Source organism: Berghia stephanieae, chromosome 5 (genome assembly GCF_034508935.2).
Source record: "Berghia stephanieae isolate SIO BIC M18660-M18661 chromosome 5, UCSD_Bste_1.3, whole genome shotgun sequence".
In the NCBI taxonomy this organism is placed as follows: Eukaryota; Metazoa; Mollusca; class Gastropoda; order Nudibranchia; family Aeolidiidae; genus Berghia; species Berghia stephanieae.
Genome location: NC_088364.1, coordinates 76,560,790 through 76,576,518, shown reverse-complemented (window position 1 = coordinate 76,576,518; position 15,729 = coordinate 76,560,790). Strand labels below are relative to the sequence as shown.

Genomic DNA, 15,729 nt, shown 5'->3' with positions numbered 1-15,729 from the left:
GAGTTACAATAGTCCAATTTAGATAAAACCAGGGAATTAATTAAAAGTTCTGTTATATGCTTCGGAAACCTATGAATTGATCCATATATGCACAGGGAAAATTGTAAAGCTTTTGAAGTGATCCCATTGAGGGAGACAAAGAAATTTGAATGCAACATGCAATGAATATATAATCGTAATTGGATTCAGCCGTCGGCGGCCATCTTGGTTCTAAACAAAGAAAATATTGCTTTTTATTCTTCATGCTGGCAATAACTTTTCATATCCTTGTGATCAGAATGTGTAAAAGTCAAAACATGATCAGATTTATGGGTTTGTTTTCCTCTGGATACGCTTTTATGCTCGCCGGAGAAATATTTCATACGGCGTCCACCATTGTTCCGATAGTTTAGAGCCAGTGTTACTAAGTTACCATGCGTCATTAGGAAGGAAGTGACGTCGCGACTGTTGAAGAGTATTTAGATACATGTGAAAACAAACTTTTATAAACAAGCCACGAGTCCTATGTTATGTAGAAACCATTATGCATTGATATAGTTCTGTTTACGTCTCACTGGTCGTCATAATAGTGTATTCACTGTGTTGTAACTAAGGGACAGAATAGGCTTCAACAGCCGTGACGTTACTTCCCTCGTAAATACGAATATAACTTAGCAACTGGTTCTAAACTATCGGAACATTGGCGGACGTCCTTATGAAATACTTCTCCGACGAGCATAAAAGTGTATCCAGAGGAGAAAAACATTATAAATCCGATCGCACGGCTATGTGGTCTTGTGGGATGACACTCGCTTTCGGTTCGGAAAGTGGCGATTGCCTCTAATTCGGTTCAGTAGTCTGATGTCACGTCCGCCCAGAAACGAGCAGCTTGGTTCGAAACAATGAAAATCGGTACTATTTATTCTTCATGCTGGTTGGAACTTTTTCACATGTCATTTGATCAGAATGTACAAAAGTCATAACACGATCAGATTTATAATGTTTTTCTCCTCTGGTAAAAATAATCACAACATCCGCCAGCCGGATACAACGCGCCAACATACAAAACTTTGTGTAATCTTTTGAATGTTTATTTGAGCCTTTATATAGAGCAATAACAAAACATGCTCAGAGCGCTTGGCAAGGGGTCCCTGACCAACAACAACACATAACATGTTAAGCGATATTACAATTCTTTCGGACAGATACAACGCTGTTAACGACCAGGTACTCATTTTACACATAGGTACGGTGAGAGAAAATGAGTAAAGTCTTTTCTAAAGACTCAACTATGCGCCGAGAGAAGCCTCGAACCCAGGCCTTTCCGAACTGAAAGCGAGTGTCATACTACAAGGCCACATAGCCTGAGTGGGGATCCCAACCTCCCATAGTGGGCAGGGGGATACATACTGTGTCTTTTATTCCGTTAAATTATCTGTTTTCCAAAATTCTTTCTGTCTTTGTCTTGGAATGAGATTACTTGGTTTTGTCCTGGCCCTGGTCGAAGTCCTGGCTTGGAGGGAAACAGTCAAATGCATAGTTATTGTTTTGGGAGATGATATTTTTTTCCTTGTAAATCATCTCTGAAAAGAAGGAACAACGTCAAAGTTACTCAGCCCTTTATTAATATTTGTATACAACCATTTGAATGGTTATTTCTCAATAGGGAATGAGATTAGCGGAAGAGTTGCTGACAGTTCTGATTTCAATGTACTTTATGTGCAAGAATGAAATTCTTTGATTAAAAAAAACCCCCAACAAACTTTTAGGAAGTTTCCAAATTTACAAGTGGATTATTTTTCCCATGTCTCCCAATTCTTCCAATTATCAAACATCGGTGAAATAGGATGTGACGTCACTCCCTTCACACTCATTAAGCCCCGTTCTGGGGCGAGTGTTCCACATATAAAGTGAACCAAAAAAAATTGAAATAAAGCGGGTTAATTATTGAATGATTAACCGTTTAAATGAATTCAGCCAATTTTGAAATGGATGCTCTTACCCCACAAATAATGACAAGAATGTTATAATAAAGAAAGTAAAATAAATAAAATTCCCTTTATTCATCCTCAAGGGGAAATTTGTCTTTAGGGTGTATTCCAAGAGAAGACTGGAATAACCCATGCGTCAGCCGCAGAGCAGCGCCGCAAAGTGAGCTAGGGCGATGTGACTTGCTCAAGGCCACACAACGCAGCGGCGGGTGATTGAACTCGGTACCTTTCGGGTAGGAAGCAAAGACCGTAACCACTGAGCCACGCTGCCCCTGGTGGGAAATGAATGCTATTTTATACGTCTTTGAAATGTATACTTTGTAATAATATAACGGTGTATCATCTCATGATTACAGTGACAGTCTTCCCATGTACGGTTACAATATCCTGGAATTATGATGATGTCATGGTTGAGTAATTCTATGATGTCACTACTTTATAATTACCCTCCCCCCCGCCCCCTCGCACCCTTTCCATTTCATCATACAACATAATAATGATATGAATCATGATAATGATGATGATGATGATGATGATGATGATGATGATGATGATGATGATGATGATGATGATGATGATGATGATGATGATGATTATAAAAATAATACTATTAATAATAGTAGTAATGATAATAATGCTGCTACTGCTGCTGATAATAATGATACTATTACTACTAATAATAATTAAAATACTACTACTACTACTACTACTACTACTACTACTACTACTACTACTACTACTACTACTACTGCTACTACTACTACTACTACTACTACTACTACTACTACTACTACTACTACTACTACTACTACTACTACTACTACTACTACTACTACTACTACTACTACTACTACTACTACTACTACTACTACTAATGATAATGATACTGATGATGGTGATGATGATGATGATGGTGATGATGATGATGATGATGATGGTGATGATGATGATGATGATGATGATGATGATGATGATGATGATGATGATGATGATAATGATGATACGTAATAATAATAAATAATAATAATAATAATATTAAATAATAATAATAATAATAATAATAATAATAATAATAATAATAATAATAATAATAATAATAATAATAATAATAAAATAATAATAAGCATTATTGTTATTGTTACAATGTTTCATAGAGGTAAATAAGGCAAACACTGGGTATCTATTTGTGCGGTTATGTGGTATCGCCATCGGAACAGAAGGTCCAGGGTTCGAGTCCCGCTCTAAGCGGCGCACAGTTGAATCCTTGTAAAATGTTCTTTACTCACATTCTCTCGCCTGGCTGTTAACAGCGTTTTCTCTGCCAGTAAAAAAATTAATATCGTCTAAAAGGTGTCATGTCTCGTCCTACATGTTAAGTGTTGTTGTTGTATATGGGCCCTTTGTAAAGCGCGTTGAGCACGTTTAGTGGATCTTGCGCTATATAACAGACAAATATGTAGAGATGAAAAGAGTTCCTTTGCACATGATGATTCTGTCAGGCACAGACAAGAAACAAATGGAATTGCGTTAACGGGCGGTTTGGGTCTGATTATTATGAAAATCCTTCGAAAAATTGATTTTGAGATTTTGGTGGAAAATGATATTTTATTATCTTAGAAATAACATAATTGAAGTCCAAATTCTTAAAGTAGACTATAAAGGCTCGTAGAATATTGATAAGATGAAAGAATATGGAGGTCATTCCTTCATTAGTTTTTGTGCAACGTTTTCCACAAGATTGTTATATTTTTTTATGTCAGACCCCCAAATTAGGTCGCAAAATGGGTATCAACACATATATTTTAAAGTTTTCACCATAAATGTTGTTTGTTTTTAAACGTACAATGACGATACAGAATGATTAAAACCTCCCAATAAAGGTTATTAATTTTTTTTTAGAAAAGACCCAAACAGCCCCTTGAGTCCTTTCACTATAACTTACAAGCACTTGAAACTGCCAGGACTGTAAATAAAATGGTGGCCAAAGTCAGTGTCATCTTGATAACGTTTTGCTGTGAACACGGGAAACAATGAAAACGTCTATTGAGTTTGGTTTTCTGATCATCTCGAATTATTTGGGAGACCAAAAAACAAACAAACAATAAACAAAAGCAAAAACAAAAACAAGAAAAAAAAAAACTAACAAAAAAGACCCCCCCCCCCCCCCCGAAAAAAAAAAGATATTAACAAAACAGATCAAAACACCCTCCAAGCAAAATGAATAAAACACACAATTAAAACGGAAATAAGATGAGAAAACAACATCAAAACAACAACAAACAATCAAAAACGAAACAAAACAAAGCAAAAACGTAGCGGTTCAAGACCATTTTTTTTCTCCGGCCCGCATCCGGTTTTACTTTACTATAAATAGCTCAGGAATTTCTGTACGACTTGATGTTTATACTGGACAAATAGAGTTGAGGGTGTGGCCATAAGTTAAACCTGGGTATTATCTACCCGAAACCATCACATTGAAAGCATCAAAGGGGCAATAATAATACTTGATGTCATAAATAGATGAAAACTGTTGAAAACTTAGTGTAGATCTGAAATCCGTAAAGTAATTAAGTGAATACATTATTTCGAATGCAACGATTTGCGTAAAAGCGCCAAACTGAAAACTTTCTACAGTGTCGAAATTGGTTGTTTTTGAGAGTGTTAGTGTCGTCGGTACATATTTTATGATATCTGTGTGACTCAACAAACTTTCAAACTGACTTTAAATTATAAAAGGAAATCAAGTTATCTGTTTATCTGTAAACAATACACTTCTAATTTTCAAATCTTTCAGTAGAGTTGTGCGCCGTATAATTTTTTATTGACTCAAATGGCACAATGTTCTCCATAAGGCTATATTTTTTAAAGAAAGGATTTGTTTATTCACGTCCACAGTGGCCGTGCTACCCAAATAACAAAGCTCAGATATCGCGCCAAAGGAAGGATTGATCAATGAAACAAGAAAGATTTTTGTTTTCAAAAAGGATAACAAAGATCAAATTATGAAGAAAATAAACAAAAGAATTAAAGAATGTGAAGATAAATTCAAAAACAAAATTGAACAATGCGTTTCCAGCGACTGGCAAACGACATGGTCTCATTAAAAAAGTAGTCACTGGTTACGTCCCTGAAAGGTAACCGCCTTGTTCATTTTCCAGTAAATTCGACGGAATAAAAATCACATAATGGCCTAAGCATTGAGATTCAATTTTTAGAACTTGTTGATTCGTATAAATATCTAGGATTTACCACTGGCAATAAGCTGAACGGGCATTTGCATGTGAAAAATATTTGTTCAAAACTGAGTTGTATTTTTTATTCTGCCTGCCTACATTGACTGTCTGCTAGATGACACAGGAATAGACAACACCCAGGAGCTGGGTACACTCATGGAGGACAGGACAGAATGGCGAAGACTTGTGGCTCATATTGGGCCCCCGAAGGGGTGGCCCAAGTAAGTAAGTAAGTAAGTAAGTAAATAAAACTGAGTTCTAGATTATTTTTCCCTGGAAAGCTAAATTCATTTCACGTTTCAAAAGAAATCCTTAAAATGTTCTATTTATCAATAGCTCAAAGTATAAATAACAGGTATGAGAGATTTTTGTGTGTGATTAGTTTTGTTAAGCTTTGATGGTCATTATAGCAATTCATTTTTTTCATATTATTAGCTTTGCCTAATTATCTTTAGAAATTCGTTAGTCTTATCATAGTAATATTAATAATACTAATACTAATACTAATAATAATAGTAATGATAATTACAACAACAACAAGAACAACAATAATATTAATAATAATAATAATAATAATAATAATAATAATAATAATAATAATAATAATAATAATAATAATAATGATAATAATAATAATAATAATAATAATAATAATAATAATAATAATAATAATGATAATAATAAGATGAATAAAAATAATAATAATAAGATGAATAATAATAATAATAATAATAATAATAATAATAATAATAATAATAATAATAATAATAATAATAATATAATAATAATGATGATAATAATAAATAATAATAATAATTAATAATAATAATAATAATAATAATAATAATAATAATAATAATAATAATAAAAGAAGAAGAAGAAGAAGAAGAAGAAGAAGAGAAGAAGAAGGAGAAGAAGAAGAAGAAGAAGAAGAAGAAGAAGAAGAAGAAGAGAGAGGAGGAGGAGGAGGAGGAGGAGGAGGGGGGAGGAGAGAGGAGGAAGAAGAAGAAGAAGAAGAAGAAGAAGAAGAAGAAGAAGAAGAAGAAGAAGAAGAAGAAGAAGAAGAAGAAGAAGAAGAACAACAACAACAAGGAGAAGAAGTAGAAGAAGGAGAACAATGTTAAAAGCGTGTATAAAACAGTGCCAGACAATCAGGGAATCCAAGAAATACAAGACAAAATCATCCTCCAAAAATTATCCTGACTCGAATCAAACTGATTCCTTTTAGAGGCAATGCTTTTTTTAAGGGTATTTTTCTATCACCTTCGTCTCGCACTGTATCAGATAATGATACATACATGCATTTTCAGAGTTTAATTTTACAACAGTGTCCGCTCCCAAAATTTTTCACTTTCATATTGTAGTAGAAAAAGACAATATTGTATTGTATTTCCACAATGGAAATTACGGGAAAGGAAATACTAGAAGAGTGTAAACAAAAAAAAAAAAAAAAAAAAAAAAAAAAAAAAAAAAAAAAAAAAGAATTTTAGGCCACCTTACCGATTGAGATCGTTCCAGAGATATGAGTAGATCTGGCGCTGATATAACCTAAATGTGTTGCAAGCGCCGTAAAACCCTTAATTAAAAACAAACAAACAAAAACAAAAATGATACGGTACGCTCGTTAAACGGTTGACAATAATATAATAAAAGTCAATTGGCGTAAAGAGAAAGTGGTGCAGAAGATTCAATGCGTGAAAAAATAACTGCCTTCAATGTCGACATATTCTAATTCTAAGGGGTGACCTGCTCAGTCGGAAAACAAAACAAGCAAGCAACAAAACACCTATTAAAAATTTTGGCCAGAAATCTCATTAAAAAAAAAAAATACCGATAGATTAAAATTACCCTCGTCTTGTCTTGGCAACAGCTCTCAAACCTGGGACTTCTTTCGTGAAGTCCTAGGTTTGAGAATGTTTTGCCAAGATGAGATTCCTATTTATCGATAGATACACGGGGTACGAGATTTCTGGCCAAAATCTTTAAAACGTTTATTTTTCAGAGAAGGGTAGGGTAGAATGGTATGCCCAAGCCGTGTATATCGATATTGAATAGGATATGTCTTCGTGGAAATGATAATTCTATAGGCTTACCGTACGTCAGTCGTGATTTCTTGGAAAGCGACGAGGACAAAGAGATAGTAAAAGCTTATAATATATAATGTCATATAATATATTATTATTATTATTATTATTATTATTATTATTATTATTATTATTATTATTATTATTATTATTATTATTATTATTATTATTATCATATTATTATTATTATTATTATTATTATTATTATTATTATTATTATTATTATTATTATTATTATTATTATTATTATTATTATACTTTCAAACTTGACACAAGGCAAAATAGTCTCCCTTACAACAGCCAGAAATCAAGTGAATAATCGTCTTCTGTTATCAGTCTGAAAAATATAATGTGCACGTTGGTTTCAATCCATTATGAATTAGTCTATTTTTAAACGTCTAATCGTTTCCACCAAGAAAGCAGCAACAGCGATGCCGCTCGGGTTTCATCGAAAGAAGCCATGGTCACATCGTTGTAATTGTTTTCTTGGCTTTAAAAAAAAGTAAGATGCGATGTTAGGTCTGGATAAAACCGATGACATCTGGAAGTGAAATATATTTATTTTTAGAGGACTTTGTTTAATATGTAACACTGGAATTGAATTTGCTTCTTTGACTTTGTTTGATATTGTTATAACCTTAAAATTGTATTTGTAATCGCTTTTTTGTTTTTATTTGATACCTAACATTAAAATTGGAATTGAATTCGATTCCTTGTCTTTGTTTAAAATATATCCTTGGAATTTTATTTGATCTCTTGTTTTCGTTTGATACATAACCTTGGAATTGTCTTCCCTTCCTTGCCTTTGTTTAATATATAACCTTGGAATTGTATTCCCTTCCTTGTCTTTGTTTAATGCATAACCTTGGAATTGTATTCCCTTCCTTGTCTTTGTTTAATGCATAACCTTGGAATTGTATTCCCTTCCTTGTCTTTGTTTCATATGTAACCTTGGAATTGTATTCACTTTCTTGTCTTTATTTAATATGTAACCTGGGAATTGTATTCCCTTCCTTGTCTTTGTTTAATATGTAACCTTGGAATTGTATTCCCTTCCTTGTATTTGTTTAATATGTAACCTTGGAATTGTATTCCCTTCCTTGTCTTTGTTTAATATGTAACCTTGGAATTGTATTCCCTTCCTTGTTTTTGTTTAATATGTAACCTTGGAATTGTATTCACTTTCTTGTCTTTGTTTAATATGTAACCTTGGATTTGTATTCCCTTTCTTGTCTTTGTTTAATATGTAACCTTGGAATTGTATTCCCTTTCTTGTCTTTGTTTAAAATGTAACCTTGGAATTGTATTCCCTTTCTTGTCTTTGTTTAATATATAACCTTGGAATTGTCTTCACGTCCTTGTCTTTGTTTCATATGTAACCTTGGAATTGTATTCCCTTCCTTGTCTTTGTTTCATATGTAACCTTGGAATTGTATTTACTCCTTGATGTCTTAGTTGAATTTATGTAAGGTTGGAATTGATAGGAGGAAAGAGGGGACAGAGTGAGTAAAGTTCTTGGACGTGATGATGATAATAATAATAATAATAATAATAATAATAATAATAATAATAATAATAATAATAATAATAATAATATCAATAATAATAATTTAAAAATATAATAAATAATAATAATAATAATAATAATAATAATAATAATAATAATGCTGAAAACTTATATAGCGCTATAACTCCGAGACACCAGACTCTAAGCGCTTAAATTACAAATTACTTTGGCTGAAACATACTCATTAACACACACAAACATACACACACACACACACACACACACACACACACACAACACACACGACACAAACCAGACCTATCTTGCTTCTCATACCATCTACTAAAAACGAAAGAGATATATGTTTTAAGCGAAGGTTGAAAAAAATAGACAAAAGATTCTTTTTCACGAATGCTCTGTGCGGTAAGGCGTTCCAAACAGCAAGTATTCATTATCAACAACAAGAACGACAAAGGCTGTCAGTTGTGGTAATGAGTTATGAGGATGAAGGAATCAAGACATTGTTGAGTTTGCCTGTAAGCAGGGCTGGGCGGGTAACCGGGTACCCGCGAGTACCCGCGGGTAATAAAGTTAAACCGGGTACTCGGGTAAAAGGGGCGGGTAACGGGTACCCGCTTCAACAAATGGAAACCGAACTGAGAGTGATCATTTTTGGCTGTTTTAATATTTTTGAACAAAAATTGGAAATAATACAATTTTATTTACATATTTACATTTACATGACATTTTTTCAAAAGATTTTCTTACTTTATTTTTCAATTACATTTATTTTTTTGTTTTATTTGTAATCACACATTTGATTCAATTTTGGAATCAATAGGGTAAGACTATATTATATTAGTTTTTATCTTTTAAAGGAATCTCAGGTACTTTTATTTTATTTATTATTTATTTATTTTTTTCATTGTAGATAATTATCTTTGTTTCTTACTTCAGTTTCGCTTCATTTGTTGTAATAAATAATAAATTAATTAAAAAATATTTTAAAAATAAAAAAGCCCCCCCCCCCCCCACAAAAAAAATTTGGGTACAAAAGTCACTCCTGCCACGGGTACCCGCGGGTACCCGGGTAATCAGACCACTACCCGGGTATTACCCGTGTAATGATTTGGGCGGGTAATCCCAGCACTACCTGTAAGGGTGAAACAGGAAGTGAACAAACCCTTGTTTATTTTTGGATAACGAAAAAAACATCGTTGAAGGATTTATTCACATAATTATTATATCAAGGATAATAATAATAAAATCAAGATAGAGGATGAGTTTACACTCAACATCCCCCCATAAACTCATCCCGCATGACTTTAACTTTAAAAAAAAAAAGTTTACATCGTATAGAACCATCATGTTACAAGTTACAATATAAAACATGAAGTAATGGTAGGATATGAATTAAGTCATGAAAGATGTTGAAATAGCATCAGCATCATTTTGATAAAGATTTATTTAGATTTAGATGAGATGCTATTAGATTGGTAGCATTAACTTGTTCAGTATTCAAAATCTTAGACGAAAAGTGATTAATGGAAAGCAACTGTGTAAATTCCCTTTAGGTAGAAATTTTATAAGTCTTATCTCCCTTGGTTATTGAGTTATGCTCTATCTAACACAAAAATTGAGTAGGTAATAGATTGAATCAAAATAAAATGAAAAAGAAGATGTGGGACTTTCACATGTAATCTCAATATTCATTAGAATGATATTCTTGAAAAGAGAAAAAGTGCAGTTTATATTCAATGCAAATAAAATATATGATTATATTCATGTAAAAAAAAACAACAAAATTTGAGTTGTTTTTAACAAACATCTGGTAGTCCATGATTTTTATTCTCCCATTAAAATTGAAATGAACTTGTTGTTCCTGATTTTGCTCACTGGTTTTGTGAAAACATCTGCTAAGTTGTCTTCAGTTGGGACATAAAACAGATTCAATTTTCCATTAGCAATTTCATCCTGACAAAATGATATTTTATGTCAATATGCTTGGAACGTTGGTGTTGAACCGGGTTCTTAGATAGAGCTATCGCACCTTGATTATCACAAAGTAAGGAAAAGTTATCAATTTTATTTCCTGTCATATCTGAGAGTAATGCACATAGAAATTTGCCTTCTTGTGTGGCGGCAGCGAGCGACATATACTCTGCCTCGCAGGTTGAGAGGGCAACTGTTGATTGTTTCTTTGATTTCCAGGAAATCAAAGGACCTTCATTGGATATCTTAAACCCATACCCAGTAATACTCTTTCTGTCCTCAGAATTTGTCCAATCAGCATCACAATGACCTGTCAGTGTAAATTCATTATAAGTGGATTTTCTGAATGTTAGCATTTTGTTTGCTGTACCTTTTAGATATCTCAGTACATGTTTTGCCATGATCAGATGAAATGAGAGAGGATTGGACATAAATTGTGACAATTTAGTAACTACATAAGCAAGGTCAGGTCTGGTACAAGTCATTATATAGATCAAGCCTCCAACTATCTCTCTGTACCTTGATGCTTCTTCTTCTGAACATTTTTCATTTTCATTGTTACATTTATTTGTGTTCACTTCACATGGTGTATACCTAGGTTTGCACTCTGACATGTTAAATTTTGCAAGCAGTTTCTGAGTGTATTTGCTTTGGCACATTGAAACCTCATTTTTAGTTTGGTTAAACTCAATACCCAGAAAGTATTTCAATACTCCTAGATCTTTCATTTGAAATTTTGCTTTCAAATTTTCTTTGACCTTTTGTAAAGCATTTCGATTATGAGAAGCAATAAGTAAATCATCGACCCATGCTATCAAGACAATTATGTCATTTGTTTCACACTGCCCATCTGGTTTCTTTACATAGACACAGGGGTCTGAAAGAGATTGGGAAAATCCTTGTTCTGTCAAATGTTCATGCAAGGTTTGGTCCCAAAGTCTACCGCTTTGCTTTAACCCATACAGTGACTTCTTTAATCTCAAAACAAGTTTCTCATTGGTTTTACCTTTTATATTGAAACCATGAGGCTGTTCAACAAATATTTCTGTATCAATTGGCGCATTCAAGAAAGCTGCCTTGACATCCATTTGGTGAATGGTCATTTTGTGATTTACAGAAATTTGCATCAGTTCCTATTGAAGTCATGCGGGCTGTGGGTGAAAATGTTTCCCTGTAATCTATATTCGGTATTTGGGAGTAACCTTTTGCCACAAATCTTGCTTTGTATTGGTCTTCTTTACATGGATTTTCTTTAATTGTATAAACCCATCTCCCCCCCCCCCCACTACATCCCTGCCAGGTGGTAAGGATGTTAGCTCAAATGTATCATTTTCAACCAGAGTCCTCATTTCCTCTTCCATAGCCTCCTGCCATTTCTCTGCAACAGGGCTAGACATGGCATCATTGTATGATTTGGGAATGTTATGGAATGCATTGTAAAAATAATGGGTAATACATTCATCACAATTTTCATGCAAATTATTGATCAAATTCATACTTTCATCAATTGCATCATCATTGTCATTCAAATAATAGTCATTAAGATAACTAGGTTTCTTTCTAGTTCTATTTGTTTTGTTTTCAGTGGTATTTTGATTGACATTAGGACTAATGTTATCATTTTCATCATTGGAATTGGGAGTTTCTGCATTAGCATTCTTATCCGAATGATTTGGTTTTGACTGGAAATTGACATCTTCTAAGACATGTTCATTTGGTGGAGTTGGAATTGAATAAGGAATTTGTTTCTTTTGTTCTTCAACAAAAATTGATTCTTGATCATTATCATTAAAAATTTCATCATTGTTTTTGTTGGAAATTGTGTTTTCAAATTTAACACATCTTGCTCTTTGTACATTTTCAGTTTCTGGAAAATATATGAGATAAGCCGGGCTTTCTTTATCATAACCGACAAAAATTCCTCTTGAGGCTCTTGCATCCAACTTTTTTGGGTTTTGGGTTAGTGCATAGCACGTTTGTCCAAATTTGTGCATTTTATCATAATCAGTTTTCTTGCCTGTTAGAGCCTCAAAGGGAGTTTGTGTCAATCTGTTATTTATACATCTATTTCTAATGTAAACAGAAGCCATAAGTGCATAGGACCATAAATATTTGGGTAAATTTGCTTCTAACAGTAGACATCTGGCCATCTCGAATAGCGTTCTCCATTGTCTTTCACTGGTGCCATTCTGGTAGGGTGAATATGGTGCAGACTTTTCATGTTTAATTTTGTTTGAAATCAAAACGTTCTTAAATTCAGTAGAGGTAAATTCACCACCGTTGTCTGACCGTACACATTTTACCTGTCCGAAAGGAGAGGAATCTGCTAGAAATTTCTGAAAACCTTTCACTGTGTCACTTTTGTTCTTTAGCAGATATGTAGCACACACACCAGAGTAGTCATCCACACAAACGAGAGCGTATCGAAAACCATCTTTTGCAGCAGGATCTATCGGCCCTGCCAAATCGAGGTGAATCTTCTCCAGCGGCTTTGTTGCTCTTGAGTCAGGTACTCGACTTCTCGCGTTTGTCATTTTCCCGAGCACACAGGTTGAACATTCAAAATTGTCATTTGGATTTGTAATTTTAATGTGTCCAAGAGAACCTAGTTTTCGAATGTCCTCACAGTTGCAGTGCCCTAGAATTTCGTGCCAGGATTGAAGAGATTTTTCTTTCATAGTGGATTTCTTCACTGTGTTTATGAAATATAAATTTTTACATTTTGACAGATCGATCACACTTCCATTGAAGCAGAATTTTCTTTGAAAATAACCGAAGCTCCATCACTCGTTGCAGCAGACACGGATAAGATGTTTTGGTCGAATTCAGGTACAAACAATGCGTTTTTGAGAACGATTTGCTGTGGTTCTCCGAACGAGTTGAAAACGTTGATTTTTGCATCCCCTCGGCCTTTGACAATACCGAACGACTTTTGACCGTTGGCCAGTTCAATGGCATGATTTGTAGCTTGAAAGTCAGACTCGAGGTGGGTGAACAGACTTTTGTCTGTGATGATATGTGTTGATGCACCGCTATCTACAAGAATTCTTTTGACGGAGTGGTCGTGTTGGTTGATTGGTTCATTTTCGTTGAACTTGTGTGTCCAAATATGGAAGGTGAATGAATGGGGCTGACCGTTGTCATCCACGGATTTTGCGGAATGTTTTTGCTTTCTGCAGAATCTAGTATCGTAGGTAGTACTCTTGCAGACTTCACACCACCGGTTTTTGTTTCTTTCGGCATTCCTCGGTGTTGTGGTTTTTCATTTTACAGTTTCTGCACCATTTTTGCTGGAAGGTACTAGTACTTGTTTTGGGTCTGTAACCCTGTGTGGTCGTTGCCATTACTGTAGAGTTTTCTGTTTTGATATTTTGTTCTTCATTTCGCAGACTTTCTTTGAATTCGCCGAATGTCTGTGGGGTTTCTCTCTGAGTTACGACAGTTATGAAGGATTTAAATGAGTTTGGTAGGCCTTTTAATACCATGGCTACCAGCAAACTGTCACTAATCTGCTCGCCTGCAGTTTTCAACGAAGCAGCAGCAGTCTCTGCACGTAGAATGTAATCTGTGACAGATTCTGTGTTCGATTTTTCAAGCGATGTCAGCACATTATACAGGGTGATAATACGGGCTTTGCCTTTTGGTTGGTAATGTGTTCTAAGAATAGCGAGAGCTTCTTTACCTTTGTTTTTGGCATCACGCATCACTAAAGAAAGAGAGAGGTCGTCTAGACACTGGATCAGTTCGGCGTAGGCGATTGCATTTTCTTCTTCATCTACTTGTATTTCTTTGTCATTGAAGACATGTATCTTCTTGAGCCGCATTAGCCCAAGGAATTTTGTTTCCCATAACTCGTAATTTCTTTCTTCCCCGTTGAAGGTGGGTATTCTGTAGGTTGACATTTTAAGGATTGTTTACTTAACCTCAGACTTCGTAGAGTTTGTTTATTCACGGTAATTTATTTACCTAATACATCAGTGCATGACTGGGCCCATAACCTGTAAATTGTGGTAATGTGTTATGAGGATGAAGGAATCAAGACATTGTTGAGTTTGCCTGTAAGGGTGAAACAGGAAGTGAACAAACCCTTGTTTATTTTTGGATAACGAAAAAAACATCGTTGAAGGATTTATTCACATAATTATTATATCAAGGATAATAATAATAAAATCAAGATAGAGGATGAGTTTACACTCAACAAAGGCATGTTTATATTTCTTAATTGACCCTTCCTCCTTTAATGTTGACTCGAAAATAGATTTTTTTGTCTGGAACATGTAACAAAACAGGGAGGGAGTAAACCAACGAAGCCCCCAACCTGAAACTGCTCAAACAACTACGCCACTTTAGAGATAGAACGAAGATGACGTCACCCAAACCTTTGTTATTGTATTTTGACATCCGCGTTTGTGAGTGATTCTCACTAAACTGTATTAACCAGACTATAAACGTTTAAGATTACACATAGTTTTGTGTGTTGGTTCGTTATACTTCCGGATGGCAATGTTATGAGATTCTTAGCCAAGCGCATACTATCTATAGATAGTTCGAAGTTGACGTCACTCGGGTCTTTGTTATTTTTTTTTTTTGCCAATGGATAGTATGAGCTTGGCTATGAAGCTCACAACATTGCCATCCGGAAGTATAACGGACCAACACACAAAACTATGTGTAACCAAGAACATTTATAGTCTGGTTATTACTGATAAGTGAGAAGTACTCCTAAATGCGGATGGCAAAAACAATAACAAAGACCTGAAGACGTCTTCGAGCTATGTATAGATAGTTCGAAGTGGACGTCACTCGGGTAATTGTTATTGTTTTTTGCCAACCTCGTTTATGAGTAATTCTCACTAAACTGTATTAACCTGACTATAAACGTTCAAGGTAACACACCGTTTTGTGTGTTGGTCCGTTATACTTCCGGATGGCAATGATGTGAG

At 34.3% G+C, this 15,729-nt stretch overlaps 1 protein-coding gene across 3 annotated transcripts in view; it reads right to left on the bottom strand.

The window, feature by feature from the left end:
- Nucleotides 1-6,853, bottom strand: part of LOC144973625 (uncharacterized) — a 37,601-nt gene extending 30,748 nt beyond the window's left edge. For 2 of the 3 annotated variants that reach the window (XM_078916288.1, XM_078916291.1), the window contains exons 1-2: nucleotides 6,502-6,526; nucleotides 3,913-3,982 (exon numbers count right to left, since the gene is read on the bottom strand). In XM_078916288.1, coding sequence (XP_078772414.1) covers nucleotides 3,913-3,982; nucleotides 6,502-6,507 — 76 coding nt within the window. In that variant the 5' untranslated portion in view covers nucleotides 6,508-6,526. Of the gene's footprint in view, nucleotides 1-3,912; nucleotides 3,983-6,501; nucleotides 6,527-6,703 lie in introns of those variants that run through there. The other variant, XM_078916289.1, reaches the window with a different exon arrangement.
- Between the last annotated feature and the right edge of the window lie 8,876 nt (nucleotides 6,854-15,729).